The sequence below is a fragment of the Syngnathus typhle genome, linkage group LG5 (assembly GCF_033458585.1).
Source record: "Syngnathus typhle isolate RoL2023-S1 ecotype Sweden linkage group LG5, RoL_Styp_1.0, whole genome shotgun sequence".
NCBI lineage: Eukaryota > Metazoa > Chordata > Actinopteri > Syngnathiformes > Syngnathidae > Syngnathus > Syngnathus typhle.
In genome coordinates this window covers 11,701,770-11,728,565 of record NC_083742.1, presented here as the reverse complement: position 1 = coordinate 11,728,565, position 26,796 = coordinate 11,701,770, and the positions used below count along the sequence as shown (strand labels likewise).

Genomic DNA, 26,796 nt, shown 5'->3' with positions numbered 1-26,796 from the left:
CGTCTGCGACATCTTAACTTGTCTGTAGTGAGTCAACATGATAGTAAGCTATCAACAGCTATTAAGCAACTTTTAAAATTGACGAGGAATAGCGTTACGACTTTACGAATTGGTATTATAAATGTTGCCCCCCACCTTGGTCCTATCTATCGCACCGAAGAGCAACTGTGCATCAAACTTTTAACAACAGCCAATGAGTAAAAATCCGCGCGCAGCAGACCGAAAAGGCATCGTTAATCAGACAGCACGCACCATTAAGTATTTATTATTTACTCTGCTCATCTAAAGATAGATATATGAACAGTATATTATAAATGAACTTTTATTTGGTTTGGTGAGTGTAGTGTCTTTGTTACTCTGTGTGTTTTATCTTATGCAAATGGAGCCAAGTGGGCCTGTGGTCTAAAAACACGTTTCTCAAAGTGGACGCTGAATTTTGGCACAAAATGTCTGGCCAAATTTGAAAGCGGTCTCAGCTTACTTGGCATCGCCATCAGATAGTACTTCATGTATGCAGAACATTGATGGATGGATCACAAACATGCATTAGCAGTGCAGTTTTTTCCCTCAGTCTTATTTTAGCTCACTCTTAGTGACTTAAAAAGATTTATACATTGAATATAACATTTGGCAGGAAGGAAACAGAAGTGGCAGGGAGCACAGAATGGTTTGCGGAGAGCTTGCACGTCAGTGCCCCATGACGCCGACTGGCTGGCTGGCAACCAATCCAGGATGTCAAGTCAGCTGGGGGATAGGCTCCAGCACACCCGCCACGAGGATAAGAATAGAAATTGGATGGATGGATGGATGGATGAAACGCAAGACGACAACAGCTTTGTCCACGTGTAAATGTGTTTAAAAGCTACATTTTAAATTTTTTTCTTACCCTGCCACTCGATGCATGATGGTTTTCTGAGGACTGTGCTCCCAAGTGGAGTCTTCTTCTGTCAGCTTTGAACAAACACATGTGGCTGACAAGAGGCCTCTGGCACACAACACAGAAGCATCCAATTCCCTAAACATCAGAGCCATCTCCCAAAACTCTGACAACAGCATGGCTGAATCTTTTATACATTTCATGTTCACAAGAGAGAAAAAGAACACGATTGCCGAACACATTTTGGTTGACAGTAGAACTTCTTCATTTTGCAATATGTGTAATTGACTTTTGAACTGCTTGCTGTGTATATAAATATCTGGGCCTCTTCTTTGAAAGACCTCTGCAATCTGTTCATCATTTATAATCTTCCCCTCAAATAGCAGTACTGAAAGTGTTGAAGCAGTGGGGATGGTGGTGTTGAGAAACCATCCGGTCAGCTGATTGCTAATCTCTCTATAACATGGAGGAACCGACACATCTCTGCTGACACTCGTCTCTGGGCAGCGTCGAGTCAACAGCGACGACAGGTTTGTAGCGAGACGGGAACGTATCCTGCTGTCAGATTAGATTTCCTCATGTGCGTTTTTCCCTCTTTTCCCGCAGTAATCTTGTTTCTTCTGTCGAGAGAAAATGGAGTTTATTTATGAATATGATGGCAACTACACTTATGAAGAGGGTGTCATGCCACACGAGGAGTCTGTGTTTCAGCATAAATCCAATTGTACGAGGGATGCCTTTTGTGTTTCCCTGCTGGTGATCACCGCAGCCATTTTCGTGCTGGGCTTCTGCGGTAATGCGTTGGTCATCTGGATCTCTGGCTTCAAGATGAAGAAGACGGTCAACACCACATGGTACCTGAGCCTGGCCATCTCGGACTTTGTCTTCTGCGTCTTTCTTCCCTTCATCATCACCAACATGGCCATGGAGAAGTGGCTCTTCGGACTCTTCTTGTGCAAGTTTACCTCGGCCGTGTTGTTCCTCAACATGTTCAGCAGCATCTTCCTCTTGGTCATCATTAGCGTTGACCGCTGCGTGTCTGTCGTCTTTCCCGTCTGGGCCCAGAACCACCGCACGGTCCGAAAGGCATCGGTTATTGTTATCCTGGCCTGGGTTCTCGCCATCGGGCTCAGCCTTCCTTCCGTGGTCTTCCGTGACGTTCAGCATCACTTGGGCAGGAGCATTTGCTACAACAACTACACGTCTCACCAACATAGTCACGAAATCATCGCAATCAGCCGCTTTGTGGCTGGCTTTGCAGTGCCTTTCATCATCATCAGCATTTGCTACTCGGTCATCATCCTCAAACTTCGTTCCAACCGGATGACCAAATCGTCCAAACCCTTCAAAGTCATGACGGCACTCATCGCTACCTTCTTCATCTGCTGGCTGCCCTACCACATTTTCATCCTGCTTGAGCTAAACCACCAAAACTACAACCATTACCTCTTAACTGTCGGACAGCAGATCGGAACGTGCCTGGCGGCGGCCAACAGTTTCCTCAACCCGGTGCTCTACGTCTTCATGGGTAATGACTTCCAGCAAAGGTTCAAGAGTTCCTTGCTGTCAAAGATGGAGAATGCCATGGGAGACGACGGTCGCACCACCAGCCGCTATCTGTCCCGCTCCAGCTCCGTTGACGGCAAGGTGTCGACACACATTTAAAATTTTCCAACGCACCATTTGTCTGTTTAAAGTCTTTTGCAGGACAACACTCTATAGGGAAAGAGCTGTGGGCAGTTTGAGCATCGATTCCGAGTTTGTGTGCACTACAACAGGCAATCAGCAATCCTGACGTTAACCTCACGCTGCATTTCATTGCGGGATGACCTCAGCACAGGCCCCCACTCTTCAAGCGTGTGACAAATAAATAATGGAAATGCAAATGACTTGCATTTCTCCCCATCCAAACAATTCACACTGGCGCCAATGGCATTCATGAGCCTCTGAGCACATACTCTGCAGAGTTGCGCAAGCCTATGAAAAATTAATCATGACTGAAAAAGTGGAAGAACGAGAATATGTCACGTTCATGTTCCGTTTGAGTCAGTGTCAAAAACAACAGCGGGGGGTGGGATGTGTTGACGTGCGTGTTAATCACTAAAGAGAAGAAAAAAGGTCAAGTGAAAAAGTGAGGCACTGAAAAGAACATGATGTAAATACATGGACTAGAAATTAATGTAATATAGTTTATGATTGAAAACATGTATCCAATTTAACAATGTACATCCTTTCTTGTGAAATAGAACAAAATGGTGGTCATTAAGAAAAGAAAATGCAGAGGGCTTTCCGGATGGTGGACTATTTGCGCAAATTTATTATTCGTCCGAATATTTGTTATTTTTATATTTTTTCATCAATTTTTGAACCAGAGGGTGCAAATCTACCACCAAAGCAAAAAAATCAAACACACAAAGAGTGTGCAATTTGAGATCATCTCAGGATAACAACATTGATTTGTTATTTCCGTGCTGAGGAAAGAAAACTCTACTGATCCCTCACTGCCCCAAAATAGATTTGTAATTGTGTTTGTGTGACAGTGTTTATTTACTGTAGTTGATACATGTAATGAATAAATGAGCGGATGTATTTTATTTTATTTTTTTTAAATCCGATGCAGTTCTCACATGAAAGCTTTTTCTAATGACACTGGGAAATGAACATCTTCATTCACTCCACTGCCCTGCACGCTATAATTGCTTTTGGACAGGAGATTATTAGATGATGAATAGATATCTTTGAACAATAACGTTCATCAATCATGTTACAGTTCAAATATAACACGTCCAGCTGTTCTCGCCAGTCAGCAAGCAGCTTGTTGAATGGCCCACCGCTTTTTGTCATTTTAACGAATGAGACTTTAACAATATTCTCCTTACATGTGTGAATGAATGTTTTTTTTTTTGTATTCAGTTTTCATTGATGAAAATAAAGATTGCGATAGTGCAATTACCTCTTGGGTGCTCTTATCTGCAAAATGTGATTCCATCAACACAATGACGTATGTAGATTCAATCATTAATCTTATCATTAGTTATTCACTGATGACATTAAGGAAATGTATAATTTATTATTTCAGCTCAAGTACACTGTCACCTCAGCTCATACTGTTGTTGAATTAAAAACTACTGTGATTGAAATCATGATTAATGTTGGTGGATTATTTTTTTTATACGGTGCCGCATGATAATAAGAATAAATTCTCTGTGCACTACAATAAGATGAATGTGTCTGATTTGCACTGTTGACCTTGGAAATGAGTTTCGCAGTCACTTATTTCCTACAGCAGAAACCATTCTATCACAAGAGCTAAAAAACCTGCTCCTTTTGATGTCCTAATAGAGAAAAGCAAGCCTGTGTGGTTACATCACTGAGTCACTATAGAGGCGACAATAATCTGTTTCAATATCCTGACAAGCAGAGCATGGGTAGTGTGAAGTGAATCCGTAACAAACCCACAGAAACTGATACCCTGATCATTTCATTTCCAGTCCAAAAGCTTTTTTTTCCAACCGCTTCCATCTTGTCTTTTTTATGTGCGAATGGATGAGCCAAGAACTGTTCTCAATTGCACGTTATAAATTCTAAAGTCGGCCATGGTGGTCTGCTTTTCATTAACAAGCTCATTTTATGTTTTTTTTTCCTCAGGAAAATGATATCATTTTCAATTTGATCAATTTGGTTTGGAGAACTCAATAAAAGTCGAACAGCCCATCTTAATGAGGAATATGACCACGACCCCTTTCCTCCTTTCATATCTTGGTGGGATTCACGAGAGGAACCAGAGACTTTGTTCATTCAACATTATTGGTAATACATCGGCAATATTGTGCAAATAACAGGAAAAAATGTATGTGGGCATCTCTACTTTAACCTCTAAAAACAAAACGATTAGCATTTAGCATGGCTGACTTAAAACAGTAAAAAATGAGCTGCCTACATGCAGCTGAGGTGCAGTTTTTGTCATGTCTGTCTGTCAATCACTAAAATATGCACTGTGCTCCATACATGTCATCCACTACGAAAGGGGTCTTCAATCCTGTTCCTCGGATCTGGCGTCCTGCATGTTTTAAATGCCTCCCTACTCCGACCGACCTGATTGAAATGATCAGGGCTTCTGCAGTTCTTGATGATTATCTGCTTATTTGAATGACGTGGATTGCAGCAGAGAGACATAAAACATGCAGGCAGGACAGGGGACCCCGAGGACCAGGATTGAACATCCCTGCACTTCGGTATCTAACAGCAGACCAAGCGTCCTTGTGTTCAAGCGCCCTTCCGACCTCAACCATATGTCGATTTTATGTCTTTCCCACATCCTATTCCTTGGTTTGACGTCCTGGGTCAAGGTCATCTGAACATTATACACCCCACCACCACCACCACCACAAGTCTCTCACCTATTTCTATCATTTTAACCTTGCTGCTTCAGGCGCAGAATGTGTTTAGTATGTGAGCAGCTGGTAAATGTCACAGTTTCCAAAATCAACTCTGAACATTTCCAGATAAATGCTGACTTTACAGTTTGGTAGGTCATACTTTATAGCGCTGACATCTGATAACGACCCACGGGGCATCCATATGTATGCTGCAGAAGAACCTGTCTGTCACCTCCAAAAGTAAAGCCATTCATATCGATAGTAGAAAATGAGTGTGATGGAACAGCACAATGGTGGGTGTTTGAGATCGTTATAATGGATTTTTACTCAGTACAATTGCAGATGTGTATATTTTCATCACAGTGAATGAATCCCAATCTATTTATAACATCAAGTATATATATAGTACATATATAGTGTGTGTGTGTGTATGAAGTGCTGTTAAGTGTCATATCCGTGTTTACTTGTTGACGCAAAGCAGAACCGAATACAATCCAGTTCTTACTTGACCCATTTGTACACAAACTGTAGACCTTTTCTGTCTACGACATCTAAAACTGAGTGAGTCTCATTTAAATGCAAATGACTCACATTTGAATTACCTGCAACTCAGACATGCCCTCTGCAATGAACATACAAGGAGGTGAGAGGAAATTTTGCTTTGACAAGCTGAGAGGGATTTTAATAAACACCAGTGGATGAAAATGTGTTTTGTGCTACTTCTGTCAATGCCTCTTTACAAGACGTCTAATAGTAGTCAATTAACAAATAAAAAATATTATGGTACTCTCAACCCAATGTAGTAGCCTACATCTGATTAAAATGTGTTTTCAAAATAAAATCCAATGTGATTTAACAAAAAAAATGAAAGCTCTCAAGTAAAACAAAAAAGAAATTGCAACATTGGGTCTGACTTTGACAGCAAAATAGTAATTCATCATCATGTCTCTGACAACAACTCATTTTCTATCGCTTAGCCCGTTCAAGGTTATGGGTCTGTCTCTCCATATGACCTTGTAGGAGAGAAGCAGGCTACCACCTGAGCTAGTTTCATTTACAATCACAGGGCACGTGTAAGCAAACAACAATTCATGCTCCACTTTTGACAGTTAGGCGAATGCGCTAACCGTGTGCTGCCCTTTTTAAGCATCGTACGGGCATCGTGCCCTCCGTTACAATTGAAATTTTAGCAACCTATTTTTGTGATGGTTTTTACTTGGCACTGAAAATGTATCTCTTTTGCCTTTCAGACAACTGAAATGAGCTGAGGTTTAAAAACAGTCCAAAAAAAAGTTCATTTCGATAACCCCCCCCTGAAATTCTCTGGCAATCGCAGCCTGATTTCCGCAACCCATTTGATCATTAAACTGTTAGATTGTTATCATTGACTGCAGGTATAAACAAAAAAAGCGTTTGATGTATGAATAACAGTCGAATGAAATATTCAAGGCCTTCGTGATGTGCCTAAAATCAAGACGAGACAATGAAAGAAACAGCAGGAAGCCTACTTTTAATCACGTCGTGGTAAACATGGCGTCAACTCAGAAACAGCGAAGCTTCTGTTTCAGGTTGATGGGTTCATACGGCGACGCGTAAAAGAAAAGCATTGCAATGAGCTCATCATATTGGTGACGTATGACAAACAGCATGTACGTATTATCCAATTTACGCATTTATTGGGCTTCATCACAGTACATTTGTTCCATGGCGATACATTCAAATACAACACCGTGGTTCAAGTGCCTGCTTGTCAATGACGGCAAGAGCCAATCATGTTTAAAGCGTGTTAAAAATAGACACAATTTCTATAATTTGTTTGCTGTAGTACAAATATTTGGATGTGTCAGCACACATTACAAAAATATAGGTATACAGTATAATAGCATCCTGAAAATGGAAGTCAGTTATTGTTGTCTGCCTCCTTGCATTTGATCTATTTAGCTTCATATTCATTTAACGTACATGCTTGCTTTGTTCCAAGCATGTGGCATAGCACTTATGAGACATACTAATATCAAGAGTGGAGTTTTTGCAGTCTGTGGAGATTTGTTTTTAATTTTCGAGTTGAACTTTTTAATTGCCCTAATCACAAAAAGGCAATTTGAAGAAAACAATAAAGTTGAATATACTGCCATCAACTGTCATAAAACAAGCCCAAAAGAACTGAACTAATCTGACCTACAGCATACATACAGATGTCAATCTTCAGATATCTTTGGGGCCAGTGTGGCACTATCAAGTGCTTTTTGGGTTTCGACTTTGAATCCAGTGTCAAGACAAAGTATTCACAAGCAGACGTGTGTGCACTGCACACCAGAGATAAATAAATGCTGTCGGGATGAATCCTCATCTCTCTTCGACTCAGTGCCTTCTTTAATACGTGGAACCGAGAACTTTATCATCAACAACAGAATTCCCCTTGCAAAAAGTAAGTTCACAAGCTTAGAAAAAAAATGGAATCACACAGTATCATTGTCAGGTAGGTATAGCCTGCATATTGCATTTATCCCTCTCAGAAAAGGAGTTGTTGTTTTTCCCCCCCACAACTTCATCAAAAAATATTTGTAACTAAAGGAGCAGCAGGAAATATTGTTTTTACAAAATAAGCTTAACATACCAAAGAGTATTAAATTGTTTGGATGAAACACGGCGTGCTCATACCGCTCGATCGTAGCCTCTTTGTCTTAAGGCGAGTGCACATGCCAACGCAGCACGTGCACAGAAGAGGACAACGAGTGCTTTTCACAACTCAATTCCTTTCAGTTTGTATTATCTGGTTACACTCACAGGATCAGATGGGAAAATGTATCTGTTTGTGTGAAAGCAAAATACTTCTTAATCAAATGCAAAAAAAAAAAAAGAGTATCATGTGTATTATCTTGGCATGTATTCATCTGGAACACCAGAGATGTTCCTTTTCTTTAAGGCAGCGTCGACTTTTCTTATCAGTTCACTGATGTTTGCCCGCATTTCAGGAGTGTAGGGGTCATACTTGAGTTTGCGAAGCCCCGATCTCTTGAAGTTGCCATCCTTCTGGCCTTCCATGCAGAGCAGACGGTCCTCGGAAACCTTCAGGCCCAAAAACTCAACCATTCCCTTAAGATGGGAGAACAAGTCTCTCTTCAGGGCCTCATAGTGGACCACGTGGACGTTCTTCCCATATTGGAGCCAGTCCATGACGTGGGATCCCCACCAAGGAGCGTGGCTCTTCACAAACTCGGGCCACTCTGCAGAGAGAGAAATTGGAGACATGAAAAGTCAGAGTCGCCATCAAGGACCAAGAGCCAAACTTACAAAAGATCATTTTCATATGCCAAGTGTTTAGTTCTTCAAATACCATCTTTGTTTGTTATTCATTATTTTTAGGTGAGAATTATTTAATATGAAACAGGAAAGCAGCGTACTTTAGGGAAATCACAACTCAGGCTAAAATTATGTATGAAAATTGAATGCAAATAGAATGCTGTATTCTTAATTAGTTCTCTCATTAAGGGAGGGGAAAAACTCATCTCAAGCAAAAATTGCACTGGACCACTTTTAAGACTCTTGTGTGATCCATTAAATTCAAGGAAGAGTCTAAATCCAATAACATTTTCATTTTAACTTTAGAGAAGGATTTTCGAAAAAGTATATCAATCGATAAACCACTAAACCTGACCTCTAGAATTCTATTGCGCAACCAACAAATTGTTAAAGAAGTCACGCTCAAGAGTCATGCTGGCTAGACAACGATGTGTGAGGTTACAAAACAGTCAAGTGCAGTAAGTTCAGACATGTTTGTTCTGTCGCTTGGCATTGACAAATCCTTTTTAAGGCGATCGTTCTCAAAGTGTTGTGGGCTGTGGCTGTGGGCCACTGGTGCTTCCTGAGAAACATCAAGCTGTCTGGTCATGTCACATTATTTAGATGTGCAATATTACACACAAAGATAGTCTTTACTTCTTGTTTCAAAATATTTGAAAGGTACAGTAGAGTGATTGTACATACATTTGGGACAGAAATTGAAATCTTTTCTTGGGTTTGTTTGCTCATCAGCTGGATGTCTTTTTCCCAACAAATATTTCCTAATAAAATATAGGACAGCTCACTCGAGAAAGTTAATTTTATAGAGTGTGCTTGTAATTGGCAGAGCTCGGAATTTTTTCCTGGGATGGGGGGCATCGTGGGTAGCTTTATGGGTAGTTATAGACACCCCCCAAAAATCTTCAGGGCGGGACAGGGGGAAATTTTAGTCAAATTTTAATATTTATCAATTGATATTTTGACCCACCTCCGGCCCTCCCTGTGCGGAGTTTGCATGTTCTCCCCGGGCCCGCGTGGGGTTTCTCCGGGCACTCCGGTTTCCTCCCACATCCCAAAAACAAGCTTGGTAGGCCGATTGAAGACTCCAAATTGTCCCTAGGTGTGAGTGCGAGTGCAAATGGTTGTCTGTCTCTGTGTGCCCTGCGATCGGCTGGCAACCGGTTCAGGGTGTCCCCCGCCTACTGCCCGATGACGGCTGGGATAGGCTCCAGCACTCCCGCGACCCCCGCGGGGACTAAGCGGTTCAGAAAATGGATGGATGGATGGATGGATGGATGGATGGATGGATGGATGGATGGATGGATGGATGGATGGATGGATGATGATATTTTGAATGTGTGCGTGCGTGTGGGGGGCAGTGGTGCATGTAACTTTAAAATATCAAAATGGGAACTGGAATGAAGTACTAATAGTAGTAATAGCATTATTCCACCCAGAAGGCAAGAAAACAACAACAATAACGTCATCTGTAAAGCTCAATCTGTTTCATTTAATGAAAATCTATTTCATTGTCCTTTGTCGGTAAAAGGTTTCTGAAACCTTTTACCGACAAAGGACATGTTTGTCTTTAGGTTGGTGTCATTTTTTGTGCATTTTAGATATTCGGCAAAGCTTGGGAGACTTGTGTTGTTTCGTCATAAATAACAGGGCTAACACTATTACTATTACTGTGGACCTTATCGTAGCATCTATCTACCCATACGACAAAAAAGTAGCATCATACCAAATGAAACACATTTTGTTTTGTTCACTTGTGATGGCTTCTCTGTGGTGCTTCTTTTCCGAGCTGACATTGGACCGCCAATGCCATGTGAATGTGTAAAGCATAAAAAAGCAGAAAGAAGACGCCGATACTTTATGAAGTCACAGTTCTTTCAAATAAATTCCACTTTACCCAAGTGGACGTGAAGGGTCCCAACGGAAGGCATCCGTGTCAGGAGCATCAGATGCAGAGGTGAGTGCGTCAAATGATACAGTACATGCGGCTCCCCGAACGCGCTGTCATGCTAACTCTCAAGCTCGCAGCTTCCCCTTGTATGTGAAGTGGCAGCTGTCAAAAGGTCTTTCGCTTACTGATGCCATCGCATCATTTCCCCCACCAACACAAAAGGGAAACGTTCATTGGAAATGGCAGACCAAATGTGCTGATGTTTTCGCAAAGAGATATAACTGCTGGGTCGGCAACTCACCAGCCTCTGGAAAATCGATTTTTTCCACAGAGAAGATACGTGGAACAGACAAAACTAGTTGCCATAGTTACAAAGACATACTGTACCTAAATTGATATACTGGGGGAAAGGGAATATGCATGGAATTTAGAAAAAGGCCTACAAGGGGCACATAATCTGGCCTCGTGGGAGAGCCAAGTCCTTAAATTTCCCTTTTGGCATTATACGAAGAAAAATTCAATTCTTATCCAAGTCCATTTAGTCTTCAAGTTAACACAATTGGAAAGAGATTCAATTAAAAAGTTCCACCGCTAACTAATGAATGCAAAACAAAATACTCATTACCTTGACATAGAGGGAGATATTCCAATTTGAACCCAATTAGGGCAATCACAGAACAAGTCAACACATTTTGTGATTATTTTATGAATGTTTTACCGAGAGAAAGCGACAATTGGAGAGATGTGTGCACACGTTACTCCTTAATTGCACGGTAACTTTTAATCAATTGATTACCTTCAACTATAATTTGTGTTTTTGGCACGACCATTCCATTATGAGAGTCAACTGTATGACCCCAAAATTAATAGTGGGTGCTTCATTCCAGCGATTCCCACCCACTATTCTGGCTCAACAACGATTATTTGATACAAAAAAAAAGAAGAAAAAAGTATCCTCATACAAAGACATGAAGATGAAATGTGTCACATTTCACTGCACTTTGGTCAAGACATCCGAGACAGGCGACCCTTTATTTCTAAGTCACCATCGGAAGAAAGCAGCACTAATAAATAATACCCAACGTGTGGCATCTTTTACATGACTCGTCCTTGACATTTTAGTGGCAGCATTGTTTCAAATGCTATTTCGAAGGAAATTGTAATTCCTAGTCTGTCAGTACACTTTGACATGAAGTAAAACCACAACAACATAACACCTTCCAGCAGCTTACAAACATGTCTAATTATCATGAACGTGTGCCCAAGTATAGATAGATGCACACGCAGTCTCTAATTAAGTTTGGCACGGGTGCCTGAGGAACGAGCTGGTTGTGCACGATGACATGACTCATCATGCCATCAAGCAGCGTGACTAAGGCCTTGTTTCATTTCTCATTTCTCTAAACAGACGCCATCACTGCAGCCTAATAATTTGCCTTGATATTTGAAAACATTGCCACATTGGGGGTAAGAAAGGTCACAACCATGTCAACCCTCAGCTCTGTGGTCATTTCCTCCAATTCCTGTTTGTTCCACATCACTGCAACATTGTAATAGAATTGAAGTACCTCAAGAAAATGTTAACCTATTGGGAGCAGAGGATGTTTTGCCAGAGTGGTTGCATTGCGCGACATTTATTGCATCATCTTAATCGAAGTACACTGAGACGCACACACGCACGCACGCATAAGAAGCGCTTCAGTTTCTCTCTCTAGCCAATTGCTCACATTTTTTAACTCTACCTTACTCTGCTTTTCTTGCCAGCAGCACGTGAAAGTATTTGCACGGTGGCTGGCAATTGAACAGCACAATGGCACTTCATAAAAAGCAATGAAAAACAGACAGAACAACTACAGCCCATAAAATAGAGTGACCTCAATCCACTGAATATACTTCTAAAGGAGACCTCGCTTGCTATTGCTGCTTACTGGATGGAGCAATGATTTGTCACTTAAAAAGCGGGCCAAGTTTACGTAAGGCTTCACATAAATTACTATAATCTTAATTGTTTCAATTTTAGGAACATTGTGGAAATCATAGCCCCTGATTAGAGATAATGTAACTGGAAAATGATTGGATGTGCACATTTTCATCGCTCACATTACAGTAAGTACAGGCCATTTGGTTATGAAGCAAATAGTGCTCGGCTGACAAGAAGCCAGTGTCTTGCTGAAGGCAATTAGATGTGAAAAAACATATTCCTTATTGCATCCATTCAACTTCTTGTTTTTAAGTTACATAGTACAATTTCTAATCATTTTTTTTTTCGAGAAAAAAAATGCATAAATTCACATCAGCAAAAGAGGCACATCATGATTTTCGTGCAGGTACATGCACCCAGGTACATGCGCCCTTTAATATGTCTGAGAATTGTGCAAGCCGCACAGCACCATACTGCTCACTCAGGCGGACCGAAGGCTTTTTCTTTTACACTCCCCCAAAGCACCTGACAACGTGGTGGCTGAAAGCAGACTAACCTTTAAACCAGCTGCAAGCAGGTCTAAGTTGTTGCACACGTGGCATGAAATGATTTCGGTGCATTCGATCAAGGTGCAGGCAGACAAATTCTGAACTCTGTGAACTTGCGTGGTGGATGGATCATGTTTCATTCATGCATCAAACCCTCAGAATTATTGTAGCAATCAATTAATTTAATTATTATTATTATTATCATCTTAAAACCAGGCAGAACACGTGACTCTTTTGCGCTGAATTTAGAGAGAATGAGATGATCCACTTCCGTTGGCCGTGACATAAGTCGGCTCTGTTCACTCCCGCAACGACGCAACCACCCGTTTCAAACTGCACATGTAGCATGTGAATGTATCAAAAGGATGAAAAGAGAACATGCTTTTTACTAGGTTGGGCAAAAATAGAGCCCAACGTCATGAATTCTGACGGTTTTAATAGGTGCAAACTTTAATCAATCTCACCATAATTTGCAAAAAAACTATTCTCTCTTTGCAGGTGAACTTTTAAAACGTTAAACATTTGAATTCCACTAATTTGGAAGCATTTAAAATGTTGCAATGATTGAAGTATTCGCCAATTAACAAATGCAACCCATGAAAATGTCAGTACAAGCATTTTATATGAAACTGAATGTCTTTGTAGTGAGGTGTGTCTTAAATTCAAGTCCCCGTTTTACATTTGTCATGTTTGATTCGAATGTAACTCTGCTGGGTTAGTTGATATGTGGTGCATAGCAAACAAGCAGACCGGGAAGAGGTAGTCTGTGTTCGTCTGTTTGCAAGTGAACTGCGGTGAGACTCGCTTCACTAGAGCTCAAAGCTCAATTTCAAATGACAGATAAAAAAAGCATAGAGGAATCACAGATATTTGACAGTGAAGACCAGTAAATGTGTTGGAAGCCTTCTTTCTGTGCCACTTGTCTCCTTTTGTTTTTGCGTATGTCTGTGTTGTGTAAGTGTCGAGCATTTTACTTTTTATTTTATTTTATTTTATTTTAAGGCTTTCCGTGACATTCTCGCTGGTAAACTCTGAAATAACTGACTTCTGTAAAGTACATCTGAAAATCTGCATTCTATCTCCAACAAGAAGCATTCAAGTCATGCCCTTGTCGGAGGTGGGTCGTTACACACCACATTAACTCTACACTCAAGTAACTTTTTGCATAAATTGTTTTGGTCATAATAGTTTTAATACAACAAACGTTTAACTTTTAATCAAGTAAGACAATTTGTGTCATTTTATCAACAAGAGATTTCCTTTAGGAGCTTCTAAATCCAGTTCAAATTCTCTCATCAAGTGGAATTTTTCTTTTGTGCTTTCTTTCATGCAATTGTAAGTTGTTCTATTTGAGGCTGCCTGTTTCAGCCACTCACCTCAAAGTATTTCGACTTTCTTGAATATTTCAGCAACGAGGCAGCTCATAACATGTGAAATACATTAGCTCCATCTTGTGAGACTCACCTTTCCCTTTCCAGTTGGCCTGGGAGGCGAATCCAATGTGCCCGCCATATAAGCGGTTAAATTCCGCCATGAGAGCCTTGTAGGGGTTTCGGATGATGAGAATGCTGGAGTCAAAGGCTTCAATGTCCTTTTTACCACTCTCATGCGTCTTTATGCAGATGGTCCTTCCGCTTCGCCAGTGGTCTCGCTCACCTTTAAATCCTGTGAAAGGATGGGAGCACACACCAAATGCAGTTCCCCCTTGAAGGCATTGAGGTGAGTGTCGATTGATTTATAAAAGCAAGAGTGCTTTTACCTTTATTGTAGAGCGAGGCATCAAAATAATAGCTGCCGCTATAGAAGCCAGTGGCGAGCTCGACGAGGTGGCGACACCAGGTATTACCGGATCCGGGGAAACTGGCAAGGGCGACCAGCTGACTAGCACGAGTGGGGAGGAAATGTCTGTCCATGCAGCGGTTGTCTGGATGCAAGATAAGACAGGATATAATTATTTTCTTGTTTACTATTATTAGCGGTATTCAATGACATGGTGGCAGACTCATATTATGTGACTGTGCCTCAACTACACTGACAAGTCACAACATTAAGTACAGCCCAAAAATCTAATAGCCTACGTCAAAAAAAGACATTCATTAAAACAGCTGAGATATATACAAGAATGTTTTAATAACATGAATTTGACTGCAATCTATTCGCAATCTGGACAATATAGTCTTGCTAGTTGAAAATAAAAAAGGTAGAGAATGATGGCTCGATGCTTATTTTCCATTTTGCTGATCAGCTGAAGGTTTTTGGAAATGACACAATGTTGGAATAACGTGGGAGACTCTTCAAGTGATTAGAGGAAGTGAAGTCTTCCAGAGAGAAGGTCAACGCACGCATGTTTTGCGTTGTTATCGTGGGCGACTTGAAAGCTTCTTCTTTCATCAACGTCAGTGGAAAATTTGAAAATTTCAAAGACAAGCTAGATACCGCAGTTCACAAAATATTCTCTTCAAGTTCTTCTCACACTGCCGCTTGATTGTGTGCGCGTGTGTTCTTTTTTTCCAGGCCGTTTATTTTTGCAGAGCCAAGCCACTGCTGTCTTTTGCCCTGAGGAAACATCGCCCACAACGGCGCATGCATGCTGACACTTGAGGCCAACTGCTATGTTGGAATAACACAAAATGAATCGCCTGCGCATTTAGATATAAAAACGTAACAAACACAGAAGAGTACAGACCTCCATCAGGGCAGAACATCCTCATTAGGATTTACAGGAACTTCTACGCTCACTTCCTACGTTTGTCGAAATCGTGTCATTAGGAGTCATCTATTATTCTGTGAAAACGGAAAGATCCTACCGCCATCCAAAAAATCCACTTTTTTGGCAAATACACTGCTCTGCAAAGTTTTTGGAAATCGGAGAAGTCGTTTTTGCGCAATGTACAACAACAGACATTTTTTTTTTTTAAATAGCCACTCGACAGTTTCTCGTACATGAAGGTGCATGCATTAAATAGAGTGGTGCACTCAGCATTTTGAGTTGTTTCCCCTTAGTGCACCACTGCGCCCTAGCTTGTCTGTTATTTAGTGAAAACACAAGAAGTGACTGTCACACTTTCTGCTGGTAGCACCTCACCGCACCATACCTCACCTCACCGCATCTCACGCTTGGGCAAGGCAAGCCAACTTGACAACATACGTTACCTTGAACCTGCGTCTGGTACACCACAAAGTACTCGTCGTTCCCGCAACTCTCAAACTCCTCGCCGGGGCAGCGGTGCAGACACATGCCCTCGTCCTCCGGCTCATGAAGGGAGAAGAGGGAGGTCGGGAAGCCGCAGTGGCATCGATCTCCGGCCAGGACGGCGAGCGATTTCTCCTGAAATACAGCGGCCATTAAACACTGAAGGCAGCCTGTCATGCACACCTGCAACCACCTCACCTTCTCCGTGCACGTGTCGACGCACTTGTCAACAGACATGTTTTGGATGGAAATTCGGAAAGGGAGAGCCAGCGAGATATTGTCTGGTCTGTGGAAGCATCCCTTGAAAATGGCGCTGCCATCTGAAAAGTCAAAAAGAGCAGAACGTTGCTTACCGACAGGAAGAAAACAATATATCCTTGGCTTTTACGGTTCCCGAGCGCAGCCTCCACTCGTGACCTCCATCCGCTGACCCCCGATGAAGAACACCCACTGGGATTTCGCCTCCAGTCTATTGAGGCCCTGACCTGCTTTTTTCTATTACTACTCCCATTTTCACAGTGTGTTGATGACCTTTAACCCCACAACCTCATTCTGGTCTAATGGTTGGGCCTGACAAGAGCAGACCAGAGATTTTTGTTTCACTGTGAATATAATCTCATTTGCTCCTTCACTTACTTTCAAATACTGCAAAATGTCCTGTGGTGCCTCAAAAGCACAGGTGTCAAACTCAAGGCCCGGGAGGCAGATCCGGCCCCACACATCATTTTATGTGGCCCGTGAAAGCGAATCATGTCAAGTTCCATGACCCTCGCTAAACTCTGTACCAAAATGTTGTTTTGCAAGATTTGTTACCATTTTTGCAGTCTAATAATTGAACAAAGCGCTGTACTTGACATTTGATTTCAAAGCTAGTAATCTATCATTTATTTATCATTTGTAATACGTGATAGTATAATGAGACGATTAAACATTTATTTGGTTTTACTCTCATAACGGTCCTCTGAGAGAAACCATATCTACAAAAGGGGGCCAAGACAAAAACACGTTTGATACCGCTGCTCTATAGCGCATAAGAAAAGGGTGAAAAAGCGGAAGGGAGAAAATGAAAATGCTCATTTGCTGACATGCAGGCTGTTTCCATACCAGTGAAACCGACTTCACCGACAATACTCAAGCATGAAGGGCTGAGAGTGTTTTTTTCTAACACTGATATGCCGGCACAAGTGAAGCATAAACTATATTGTCTTTGTATATGTCCTATAAAGCTTTAAAATAGTTTTTTTGCACTAGTCATGTGACTCAATCTAATGTTTTATTAATCTTTAACCTTTTTATCTCACCAAGGGTACATTTTTAATGTCATGGCCATGTTTCTGCGTATTCCCCTTATAATATATTTTTCTCTATCACCAATCTTTGTCCTTCTATGCATTTCAATTCCCACCGACATAGATTTCTCGTGCACTGTCGCCTTGAGCACATGTGCACCATGCAAAAACGTCACATAAACACAATCTCGAAGGATGAATAATAGGCCAATAATGCAAATAGTCTACGTGCGTAGGCCATCCGACGCTGCCTCTAAAACAAAACGAAGGAAGTCGAAGAAAATTTATGCTGCACGTTCTCTACGAAAGGAAGACAATTTATCAACTTTTACCGAGCAAATACAAAAACAAAATCTTGTTAGCGCAATGGCTGGTGCTAAGCAGCCGTCCGAACACATTGGTATTTCCTCTTGACTTTTTTTGTTTTTTTTCACTGCAGCTCACATGACCAAGAAGGGTCAGAGGTGACGACGCGTCGCGCTGACAAAGCAACAGGGAAAAGCAGAAATGAAAACAGTAAACAAACAGCTTTGCATGTGGAAGGAAAGTAGTGATCATCACTATTTGCAAAATGTATTTTATGCAAAGACGAGGTCTTTATTACATGATGTCTTGTAATCTTGAACGAAATCGGAACTGTGTGAAGCGCTCCCTACTGCTGGAATTGGAAGGAATCTTCAACAAAGCAAGCGCTCCAAACACAGCCCACACTCTGCAACAAGAAACAAGGTTCCATCCCTATTTCCGATAATCAGCCTTTACTGCCATCGCCTCGGTTGTAAAACAGCAGGCAGCGAGTGTTTAGGATGCAGACCACGGCAGGCTGGGGGAGGCAGGTTGCACATCTCTCCCAGGCAAGAAGTAAACACGACAGGGCGGCCAACTCCCAAATGTGGCATTAGCATCCAATAAAACAAATATTTCCCCTTAAAAAAGGCCATCGTGTTACATTTCAGGAGCCAAATTACATCTCCGTGGTCACTGTGAATTATTGTTAGGTCTTTCTTGGGGCACGCTCAATTTCTTTCAGTTGTTTTGGGTAAAATTGTGGGAATGATCGGATTTCTTATAGGCAGCTTTTTATTGCCTCCTTCTGGTGCTTGGGTAAGGGAGGCGAGAGAGAGAGAGCGAGAGAGAGAGAGAGAGAGAGAGAGAGAGAGAGAGAGAGAGAGAGAGAGAGAGAGAGAGAGAGAGAGAGAGAGAGAGAGAGAGAGAGAGAGAGAGAGAGAGAGAGAGAGAGAGAGACCATAATAATGAAGAAAGTTGTTAAAATCATGGCTCTCATCTCCAAAATCCCATTTCTCCCTTGATAGTCGATAGCCTTGCATAGACATAGACCAGCATGTGGTTCCAATGAAGCAAAGGGGATTTTCTCACGGCGCCGTGCCGACTCCTGGCTCAGCTCCAGCCTGTAGATGGATAGCCGGTTGGCTCCTCCGCACATGTTGCTCTTTTCTCCTTTACACTCCATGTTGCATTCGCTCTCCGAAGCATTGGCCGTCTGAATCTTGTGACCGCAGTAGCACTCGGCTCCAAACTCCAAACCGGCGTACATGTAACCTCTGCACGCAGAGAAGGAAGAAGGATTACCATCATTAGCGAAGTCGAAGAGGCGAGCGCTAATGACCTGAGCGTTCATTACGCCTTAATCCTTCCCTGGTTAACGTCGATTCATATTGAGAGCAACTGTAGTCAATAAAAGCAAAGGAATGATGCACAGAGGATGTTGAAGTACACATCAGAACACGTCCAGACGTCACTTTCTCAATCTCTCTCGCTCTTTTGCCGCTTGAAGACGAACGCCTTTATACATGCTAAAAGGTTTTGAGGCACGGCCAATTATAAATGATTGCAGTACTTTTTAAAAGGCTTTCCTCCTGTGCCCCCCCCCCCCCTCTCTCTCTGTTGACTTGACACCCAAGAGGCCTTTCGGATGCAATTAGAAACCCTTCACACAGGATAGCCAACACACCCCGCAGCCCTGCCAATCAAACCGAAACCTCTGTTCGCCATTATATGCCGCTGCTTCTCATTTGTTTGTCTTCTTTTATTAAACCCTGCTCTGGAAATAGCAGGTGGGCTGGCCGGCTGCAGAAAGCCAGCGTGAGGAGAAAGCATCTGAAAACAAGCGGCTCGCTGCACCTATTTTGCACTCGGCGAATCAGTGATGGGTGTAATTCAGTGCATTCGATAGAGCCGTCCCCGCAATTCCTCGGGGAGGAAAAGAGGCGAGAGAAAGACGGCGGAGGAGAAAAGAAGACAGGAAGGGAGCAGGGAAAATAGAGGAGAGGAGCAGAGCTCAGAGGCAAACAATGAGCACTGATTAAACTGATTGGAATGACTGCAAGGAAAAAGCTCCAATAGTGGACTTTTGTGCACATTGTGAAGGCAAAACGTCGCAGCAATTCCAGTACGGAGACTTGGCTGGAAAGAGTAACTCAAGTGCATTTGAGCAAAAATGAATTTGGCCAACAGATCAACATTTAATGACAATTTCTTTCCGCACATTTACGAAAGCTGGCTGCAGGTATTTTTCCAGTTGAGAGAGACGCCTTAAGCCCACTGACTAAATCATCACACAGGTGATGGAGGGTGAGGTTCGGGCCTGAGTCAATTTCATCTCCACCAAAAGTCAGAAAAACATTTCTTCATGGAGCTTTGTGCACACTCACTCTCGGGCCTCTCATAAACAAAAAGCCTTTCTGCCAACAGGCACACAAACACAAGTACGAGAGTGAAGCTTTGAAAGCGGGTGCTTAACAATATATATGCTCACGGGTCATTTCATTAGGTACAGCTGTATTGCCTTTTCAGTTGGAGAAATGCGCAACTCTAATCTCAGAGGCCTCATCAATCTATAGTACATATAAAGTAAGCTAATTATTAATAATCCACAGTCATAAATTGAGCTAACAGCTCTGGATCTGAAGCTCATTAGATTGCAGGAGGGCATCGAATGTCTTACATTATTTGATAGGTTGCTGCATGAACCTCCGAAGTACAGTTTCGTCCTCAGACACCTGGGCATGCTGTTCAGTAGCTGCTATTTACAAGCGTACATGTATCCAGCACCTCTAATGAGGGAGAGCCTTTTAATCAACCTGCGTGAATTTACATCACATCATCTGGACAAGCCATTTTAATTTATATCTCAGTCTGACAAGATAGGAAGAAGCAACAAAAGCGTCTTTCTTGTTGTTGTATTTCATACCTTTCGGCACAGTTGTCCTGGCAACGGAATACAGTCATTCTTTTGTAATCAAAAAATGAAACTCCTTTTAGTGCCCGCTTTTGTGTTGAGTCAACGTAGCAGCCAAGATACTTTGCTGTAGAGAATATAAAAGAAAAAAGATGGAAGGTTAAATTAGTTAGCAAAAGACACTTTGAATGAACACATGGACTAATGTAGTATGTACCTTGCACATGTTATTTCTGACAGAATAATTGACTCTAGCTTTGAAAAACAGACCATTTTCTTTGACTTCACGTGTGCAGTATTTAGTGAGCAGGAGAGGAGTTCAAACTGGGGCACAATCTTTATTTATTTATAAAGGCACACATCCCCTTCTAGTGGCCAGCAACTGTAGTGGCTCATCTCTGCATTTGTAGAAAGTGCGTGCGTGTGCGCGCGTGTGTGCGTTTAAGCAAGGAATGAGGGCGATGGGGAATCGAGCTGCATTGAACTTCTGGCTTCTTCTCCAGCCACCAGACCAGCGGAGCTCAGCTGAATCTTCAGCAAACAATCCCTTTGCCATCTGTGATGTGCCATTACCGCTTTGAGCCGCTACTAATAGCTAAACGGCCCACCATTGTCTTGCTTCCTGCATTACTTTAATTGTTGTGGTTTTAAGCTCTGTATTTAAGCCGCATGCGATGCAACCAGCCTGTAATCTTCCTAGTGACTACTGTTCAGATTAAAAAAAATTAAATACGGCGGATTATAGGATAAAAAAAATCTGTTGTTAACCAAATAGTCAAATTGCATTAGGATGCAACCTGATATTATACTTCATGCTGTTTCTCCACTATGGCCTCACTCTACCGACACCTTCCTTCAAATGTCAACTTAATTCAGCTATATTCAGTTCTTGCCTTCCGCCTCTCCCCACGCACGTCACCCTACTCCTTTTTGCGTGTTACATCCTGTGCGATTGCGCCGTGCCGCGCAAATGTGTTCATGTGTGCTGGGGCGATAGCCCGAGCTGTAATATTCCCCTCCAAATGAGATTCCGAGCCAGTGAGAATGGGTGCAGTCAGAGTGAGAGGAGGCTAAAAGTCTCTTAACTCCGGCATAACAGGATTTTGAAGATGGTTACGGAGTAATGAGAGGGTCTGGATGTAAAACGATGAGAGCAAGCCAATGCATTCAAGCCGCTAAGTACTCCATCATCACGTTCGGCTGCAGCCCTACGAGATTTGAAATTTGCGGGGAAAAGGACAAGGGCGGCGAATCCAAAAGACCTTGGTTTAATCAGATAACCTGGAGCTTCGATGTATGTATAGTGTAAATATGTTGGTTTCCAAGGCCTTCCTTCCTGTGGTGAAAGACACCTTCCTTCCCTGCTGGCATATTAAATAATGATATATAGTCTGAGTGGTGGCTTACAAAATTGAGCAAAGCTTTTGTAGTGGAATAACATTTTTATGTCCTCTAGCAGCCTGATCCTCCCTCCCCCGCCTGACAAAGGTCTCACGCGAGTCTCACCTCAACAAAGCAGGCGCCGCATTTAGACTGCCATCGTTTGTCTATTTGAATCCTGCCATGTTATTCAATCATAATAATGTTCTGTCTGCCTGTGCCGTTAACAGGGGCAAACGTGAAAGCCACACATCACAATGGCGCACGGGGGGGGGGGGGGGGGAATACATGCCTCTTGATATCTATTTTAAAGATGCTATGAATGGATAAATAGAAATACACAAAAGAGAGCGTGTTATCTTCCGCTCAGTGGAAGTTGAGGGGAGTCTGGAGTGACTTGAAGTGATAAAATGAGCGTGCACTTTATACAATTCAAAATACAGCCATTTTCTCATTGTCCTACAGAAAATGACTTTCAGCTAGAGAGGTTAGTCATGTTGCTGAATGCTAATGGCGCCACCGCACTGCTTTGGTGGGTCTACACGCTTTTAACAGCAGTGATGGAAGGGGACCGAGATTGTCAGCAATCTTACAATATTAGCCATTCTGGAATGAGAAGAGATAAACTCAGACTGTGCCATCGTGTGCTGTATTTATTGTCTGTTTTGTCACACAAGTCATGCGTGTTTTTTAATCTCGTCGAGTCGGCTTTGAAACGTCCATCCTGCTGCAATTCAGAGATGAATATGCTGCAAATTGCAATTGTTATTGGAAAATATGATGCCTATTACCCTTCTAAGACAGGATGACATTTTTTCTAATTAGCCATGATGTGAGTGTGTATACAGCACATTTGGTGTGAATGATAATAATAATAATAATAATATCAATCCATCCATCCTTCCATCCTGCATAACATGCCAAGTGATTCCCACCCGCTGTGCAGTGAAACATTAATGGGCCCTTTTCCGAAATAATCCAACTTCACTGAATTTCTTTGCAAAATTTTTCTTTTCATATACGAACGCCAGCAGCATCTCATGGCAGGCAGAACAATGAAATGCTCTTCCAGTATACTAAAGATGCCGCAATTAACCCGTGTATGACAGTTTTGATTGGTATTGTGCTGAAAGATATTTCTAATTACAAATATGCGCCTTGGTTAAATAAAGGTAGCACCCGGAAGCATTACGAAATGCCCATTAATAATATTTACTCAATCTATACCACAGCACACTCTTTAATTTTGATCTGGCAGACATGAGTGAGATGATGGGATCAGCTAAGTTACCCTCCAGTTAAGTTAAATGACACACTAACGGGCGTTTCCAAGATATTGATGTTATTAAATGGGGATTATTGAGCCAGAAAGGACGATTGCCTCCTAAAATAAACCTTTTAAAGACGCCATACAATGCTACGGGTTTTTACAAGTGCCGTAGCGAGGGAAATTTATAAAGACGCTGTGAACCTTGCTATTAAGTTATTTAGATGTTGTGATTCTTCAGCTGTCTGCGTCGCAGCGCACAGCGCAGCTGAAGGAAGCACGGCGGAGGAGAACTCTCAAGTGGTTTTCCCAAATGAGGACTTAATCATCCTCATGATGCCGGCTGACTTACGGCATGGCAGCAAATGTTGAATCATTATCATTTTTGAAATCAGAGATTACTTTGGATCAACGTTGCATTAGCATACAGTATCATGTTGGAGGCTGCCAGTGTGTTTGCAACTGGATATGTATAATACATACGAATATTAAAAATGCTGAGTCGTTTCATAATTAGTCAGAAAATGTAATTAGTAACTTCACAACACAAACACGAGATGGAATTATTATTGAAACGGTTACAATAACTTCCCCAATTACAATCATTTCCATGCAATAATTAGCGCATTGTGATGATTTGCCTTTTTCAAATTGGGCTCGTGAGTGAGTAAATGTGATTTACGGCCTCTGTTGTGAAATTAGTTTGATTTCTGTTAATTAATTTCGCCCGCCAGAAAGGATACACGCCACGTGAAATATGAAACGCTGCAAGACTGGAGCTCTATTGTGTGTACATGTGACTATAATATGTTTGCGTACAACCCACCTCGTGCGTCATCTGGCTCTTTTGCACTGCGGCCTTTCACCGCATGGCTCCGCTTGTTGGTGTAGTCCCCAGCTTTGCCCTCGTTTATCTGCCCTGCCTTTTTTTTCCACATGGGGGCGTAACCTCGTCCAGGCCTATGAGCCTCCTTAAATACCCGCATGATGCCCAGCCCTCCGCCGTCCGACGATGTGATCTGACCGCCCGTCTCCGAGGCCACCACAGTGTATATAGGCATGCCTCGCTTCCCGCAACAGCTGTCGCCACCGATGCCGGCGTGCAGGAAGACGAGGCTTCCGGCAGTCAGGTAGAGCAAGCTAAGGGTGAAGAAGCGGATAGGTTTCCTGCGGAAATAACGCTGAATCTTCAGCAGAGGTTTGGCCATGCTGGCTCACCCTGCCGCTGGAGCACGTCAGCCCAGTGATGAACACTCATAAAGCTAAAAGACTCCCGTTGACGAACAAAAGTCCAAATAAAAATCGTTCTGATGTGTTAATCTGGTACGAAGGTCATCCACACGACGGCATGTATAAGTCCGTCTGTGCGTCTTCAGACACCTTACACCTGCCAGCCATGTGTGTTCAAGCGAGTGTCTGCTGGTTCCTGTTGACAGCAAAGCCCAGAGTGCTCCCTCCGTCCATCCAGAATGAAAAGAGTGAAAGATGATCACTCACCACGGCTTCTGCGACAGTTATCGGTCCGCAGAAAGAAGAGGGTTTTATTTAGTGGTCAGGTTGAAATCCTTTCACCTTTGAGTGGATGGTTCTTCGCGGGGATCCAAGGGAGTCATGGCGTGACTAACCACCTGCAGAAAGGACACAAAAATTGAGAAATAAGTGGAGCGGAGTGGGCTTTTTCGCATGAGCAACACCAAATGACTCCCGTCAGGCTCTGCTGAAAACACAATAGAAAAAGTAAGCAATTAAAAAACGGTGAAACTCTGTTATTATTCAAAAAGGCGGAAAGCTTCACTTCAAGGAGTTGTACAAGTACTTTGTCTTGCATAAACTGGGTTAAGCCGGAAGGGAAAAAAACAAAAACAAAACTCTACCCTTTGGCACTTACACTAATGTCTTTTGGGAGTGGGAAAATGAAAAACATTCTCAGTCAAGATGGCGAGGTGATGATCATGTTCAGAGGCTGGAGAAGCATTGACAACATTTGAGTAACAAAGACTCCGCAGTGGTGTGAAATTCTGCAAATTTCAAATAAAAGAACAACGTGTATGATTCAACTCAATCTACTAGAACATCTTTTGACAACAAGCAAAGCTACTAATTAGGCAAGTGTAACATCTCTGTAGTGGTGGAGGGGGAGGTGCGAGTGGGAAAAAGAGGGAGATTTGCTCTGAGATGTTGGATCACTTGAACTTTTGTTGACTCTTCTGAGACATTAAAAGGGAAAAATAATTTCATTGATGCAGCCGGGGCAGCATGGCTAAGGCTGCCGATCCCCTCCAGTCTTTTTCAAGAAGCCTTGAGTAGGAGATTTGACTTGCTTATTTTATTTCCATGCCAGAACACTCAAGACAACTTTGTTAAAGCACCTTCAAGGTTGAACAACACAATTCACAGTTATGTCCAGACGTATTTATTTAGACAGTGGCAGTTTTTATGATTTTATCCAGAGACATTTTACACAGCGCAATGGATTTCAAATGAAACCATCAACAGAGCAAGGTCACATTTGGAAAAAATAATATAAATTTATGAGACGCTGAATACTAGAGTTTGAAATGCTACGGTCATTTCTGCTGTCTGTGATTGACTGGAATCAATGTGATTGCCCCAGGTCAGATGGGATAGGCTCCCGCTCCCCACAACCCTCAACAGGATAAAGGATAGAGAAAATGGATGGATGCATACTTGTTATGATCCCTTCAGGGGGAAATTCGACTGGCTGTGTATATTTTTGTTGCACAGCACATTGAGAACCGGAACACACAGGCGCATGCAAGGAGAGATGTGAGAGTGATAGGGCGCAGGGAAGGTGACTGCATCCCCGAGCTGAGCTCAAGGACACCCCCGTCAGTAGTCAGAATGCAGAGCAGCATTTCTTGAAAGTGCAAAGCTCAAGTCCTTATGGATAGGCTACTGCCACAACCACATTTTGAATGTTATTCCCCATTAGACTAATAAAGGTTATCTTATAACTATTAAAGACAGATTTGTGCATTTGGGTGTAAACCCCGCAGCCTCCCTCAAAGAAGTCCTCTGTTCTGAGAGGACTCCGGGAGGCGATAATTGGTAGGTGTAACACAACGCTCCGCTGAGAATTTTCCAGAGTATTCAAGGGGACACACAACTTAGTGACTCCCGTCTGCCAACAGGACAAAACTGCAGAGTGCTTGTCACCCGAGACCTCGCTGGCATTGGCCCGCCGTCACCCCCACCCGCACAGCCATTTTACCCTCTGCTAAGCAGCGCTCTGCAAAGACACCCCTCACCCTGTTTGACTGCTAAGTGACCAAACTTTACTTGCGTGTCCTTACGGATGACTTTCATACAAGGATTTTGATTACAAATGTCTGCCTTTTAATTGGGCTCACTCTGACCAAATATCTTCTCCCGGGTCAAATTAATTTCCAAAATGCCAAACACTAAATGTTGGACTTAAAAATGATGAGAGTCACAGGTCACCCGCATCACTGAATCACTTAAATGGGGTCAGGGCAGTAGGATATAAAATGTCCATTAGAGACTCATTTGTTCGTAAGAAAGGGAGGGAAA

The 26,796-nt window shown here is 42.4% G+C and overlaps 2 protein-coding genes across 6 annotated transcripts in view; one reads left to right on the top strand and one right to left on the bottom strand.

Annotated features, from left to right (window-relative positions):
• Positions 1-1,247: 1,247 nt before the first annotated feature.
• Positions 1,248-4,023, top strand: cmklr1 (chemokine-like receptor 1). Its single transcript, XM_061278874.1, has 2 exons — positions 1,248-1,407; positions 1,484-4,023. The coding sequence occupies exon 2, from the start codon at positions 1,511-1,513 to the stop codon at positions 2,540-2,542; it is 1,032 nt and encodes a 343-aa protein (XP_061134858.1). The 5' UTR covers positions 1,248-1,407; positions 1,484-1,510; the 3' UTR covers positions 2,543-4,023.
• Positions 4,024-6,910: 2,887 nt separating this feature from the next.
• The window catches only part of wscd2 (WSC domain containing 2), a 45,089-nt gene continuing 25,203 nt past the window's right edge, over positions 6,911-26,796 (bottom strand). For 2 of the 5 annotated variants that reach the window (XM_061278941.1, XM_061278943.1), the window contains exons 2-10: positions 24,742-24,872; positions 24,071-24,670; positions 20,610-20,724; positions 18,776-18,960; positions 16,308-16,429; positions 16,070-16,244; positions 14,676-14,840; positions 14,381-14,581; positions 6,911-8,483 (exon numbers count right to left, since the gene is read on the bottom strand). In XM_061278941.1, the coding sequence (XP_061134925.1) occupies positions 8,131-8,483; positions 14,381-14,581; positions 14,676-14,840; positions 16,070-16,244; positions 16,308-16,429; positions 18,776-18,960; positions 20,610-20,724; positions 24,071-24,452 (1,698 nt within the window). In that variant the 5' untranslated portion in view covers positions 24,453-24,670; positions 24,742-24,872 and the 3' untranslated portion in view covers positions 6,911-8,130. Of the gene's footprint in view, positions 8,484-14,380; positions 14,582-14,675; positions 14,841-16,069; positions 16,245-16,307; positions 16,430-18,775; positions 18,961-20,609; positions 20,725-24,070; positions 24,873-26,796 lie in introns of all 5 variants that reach the window. The other 3 variants (XM_061278940.1, XM_061278942.1, XM_061278944.1) reach the window with 2 other exon arrangements.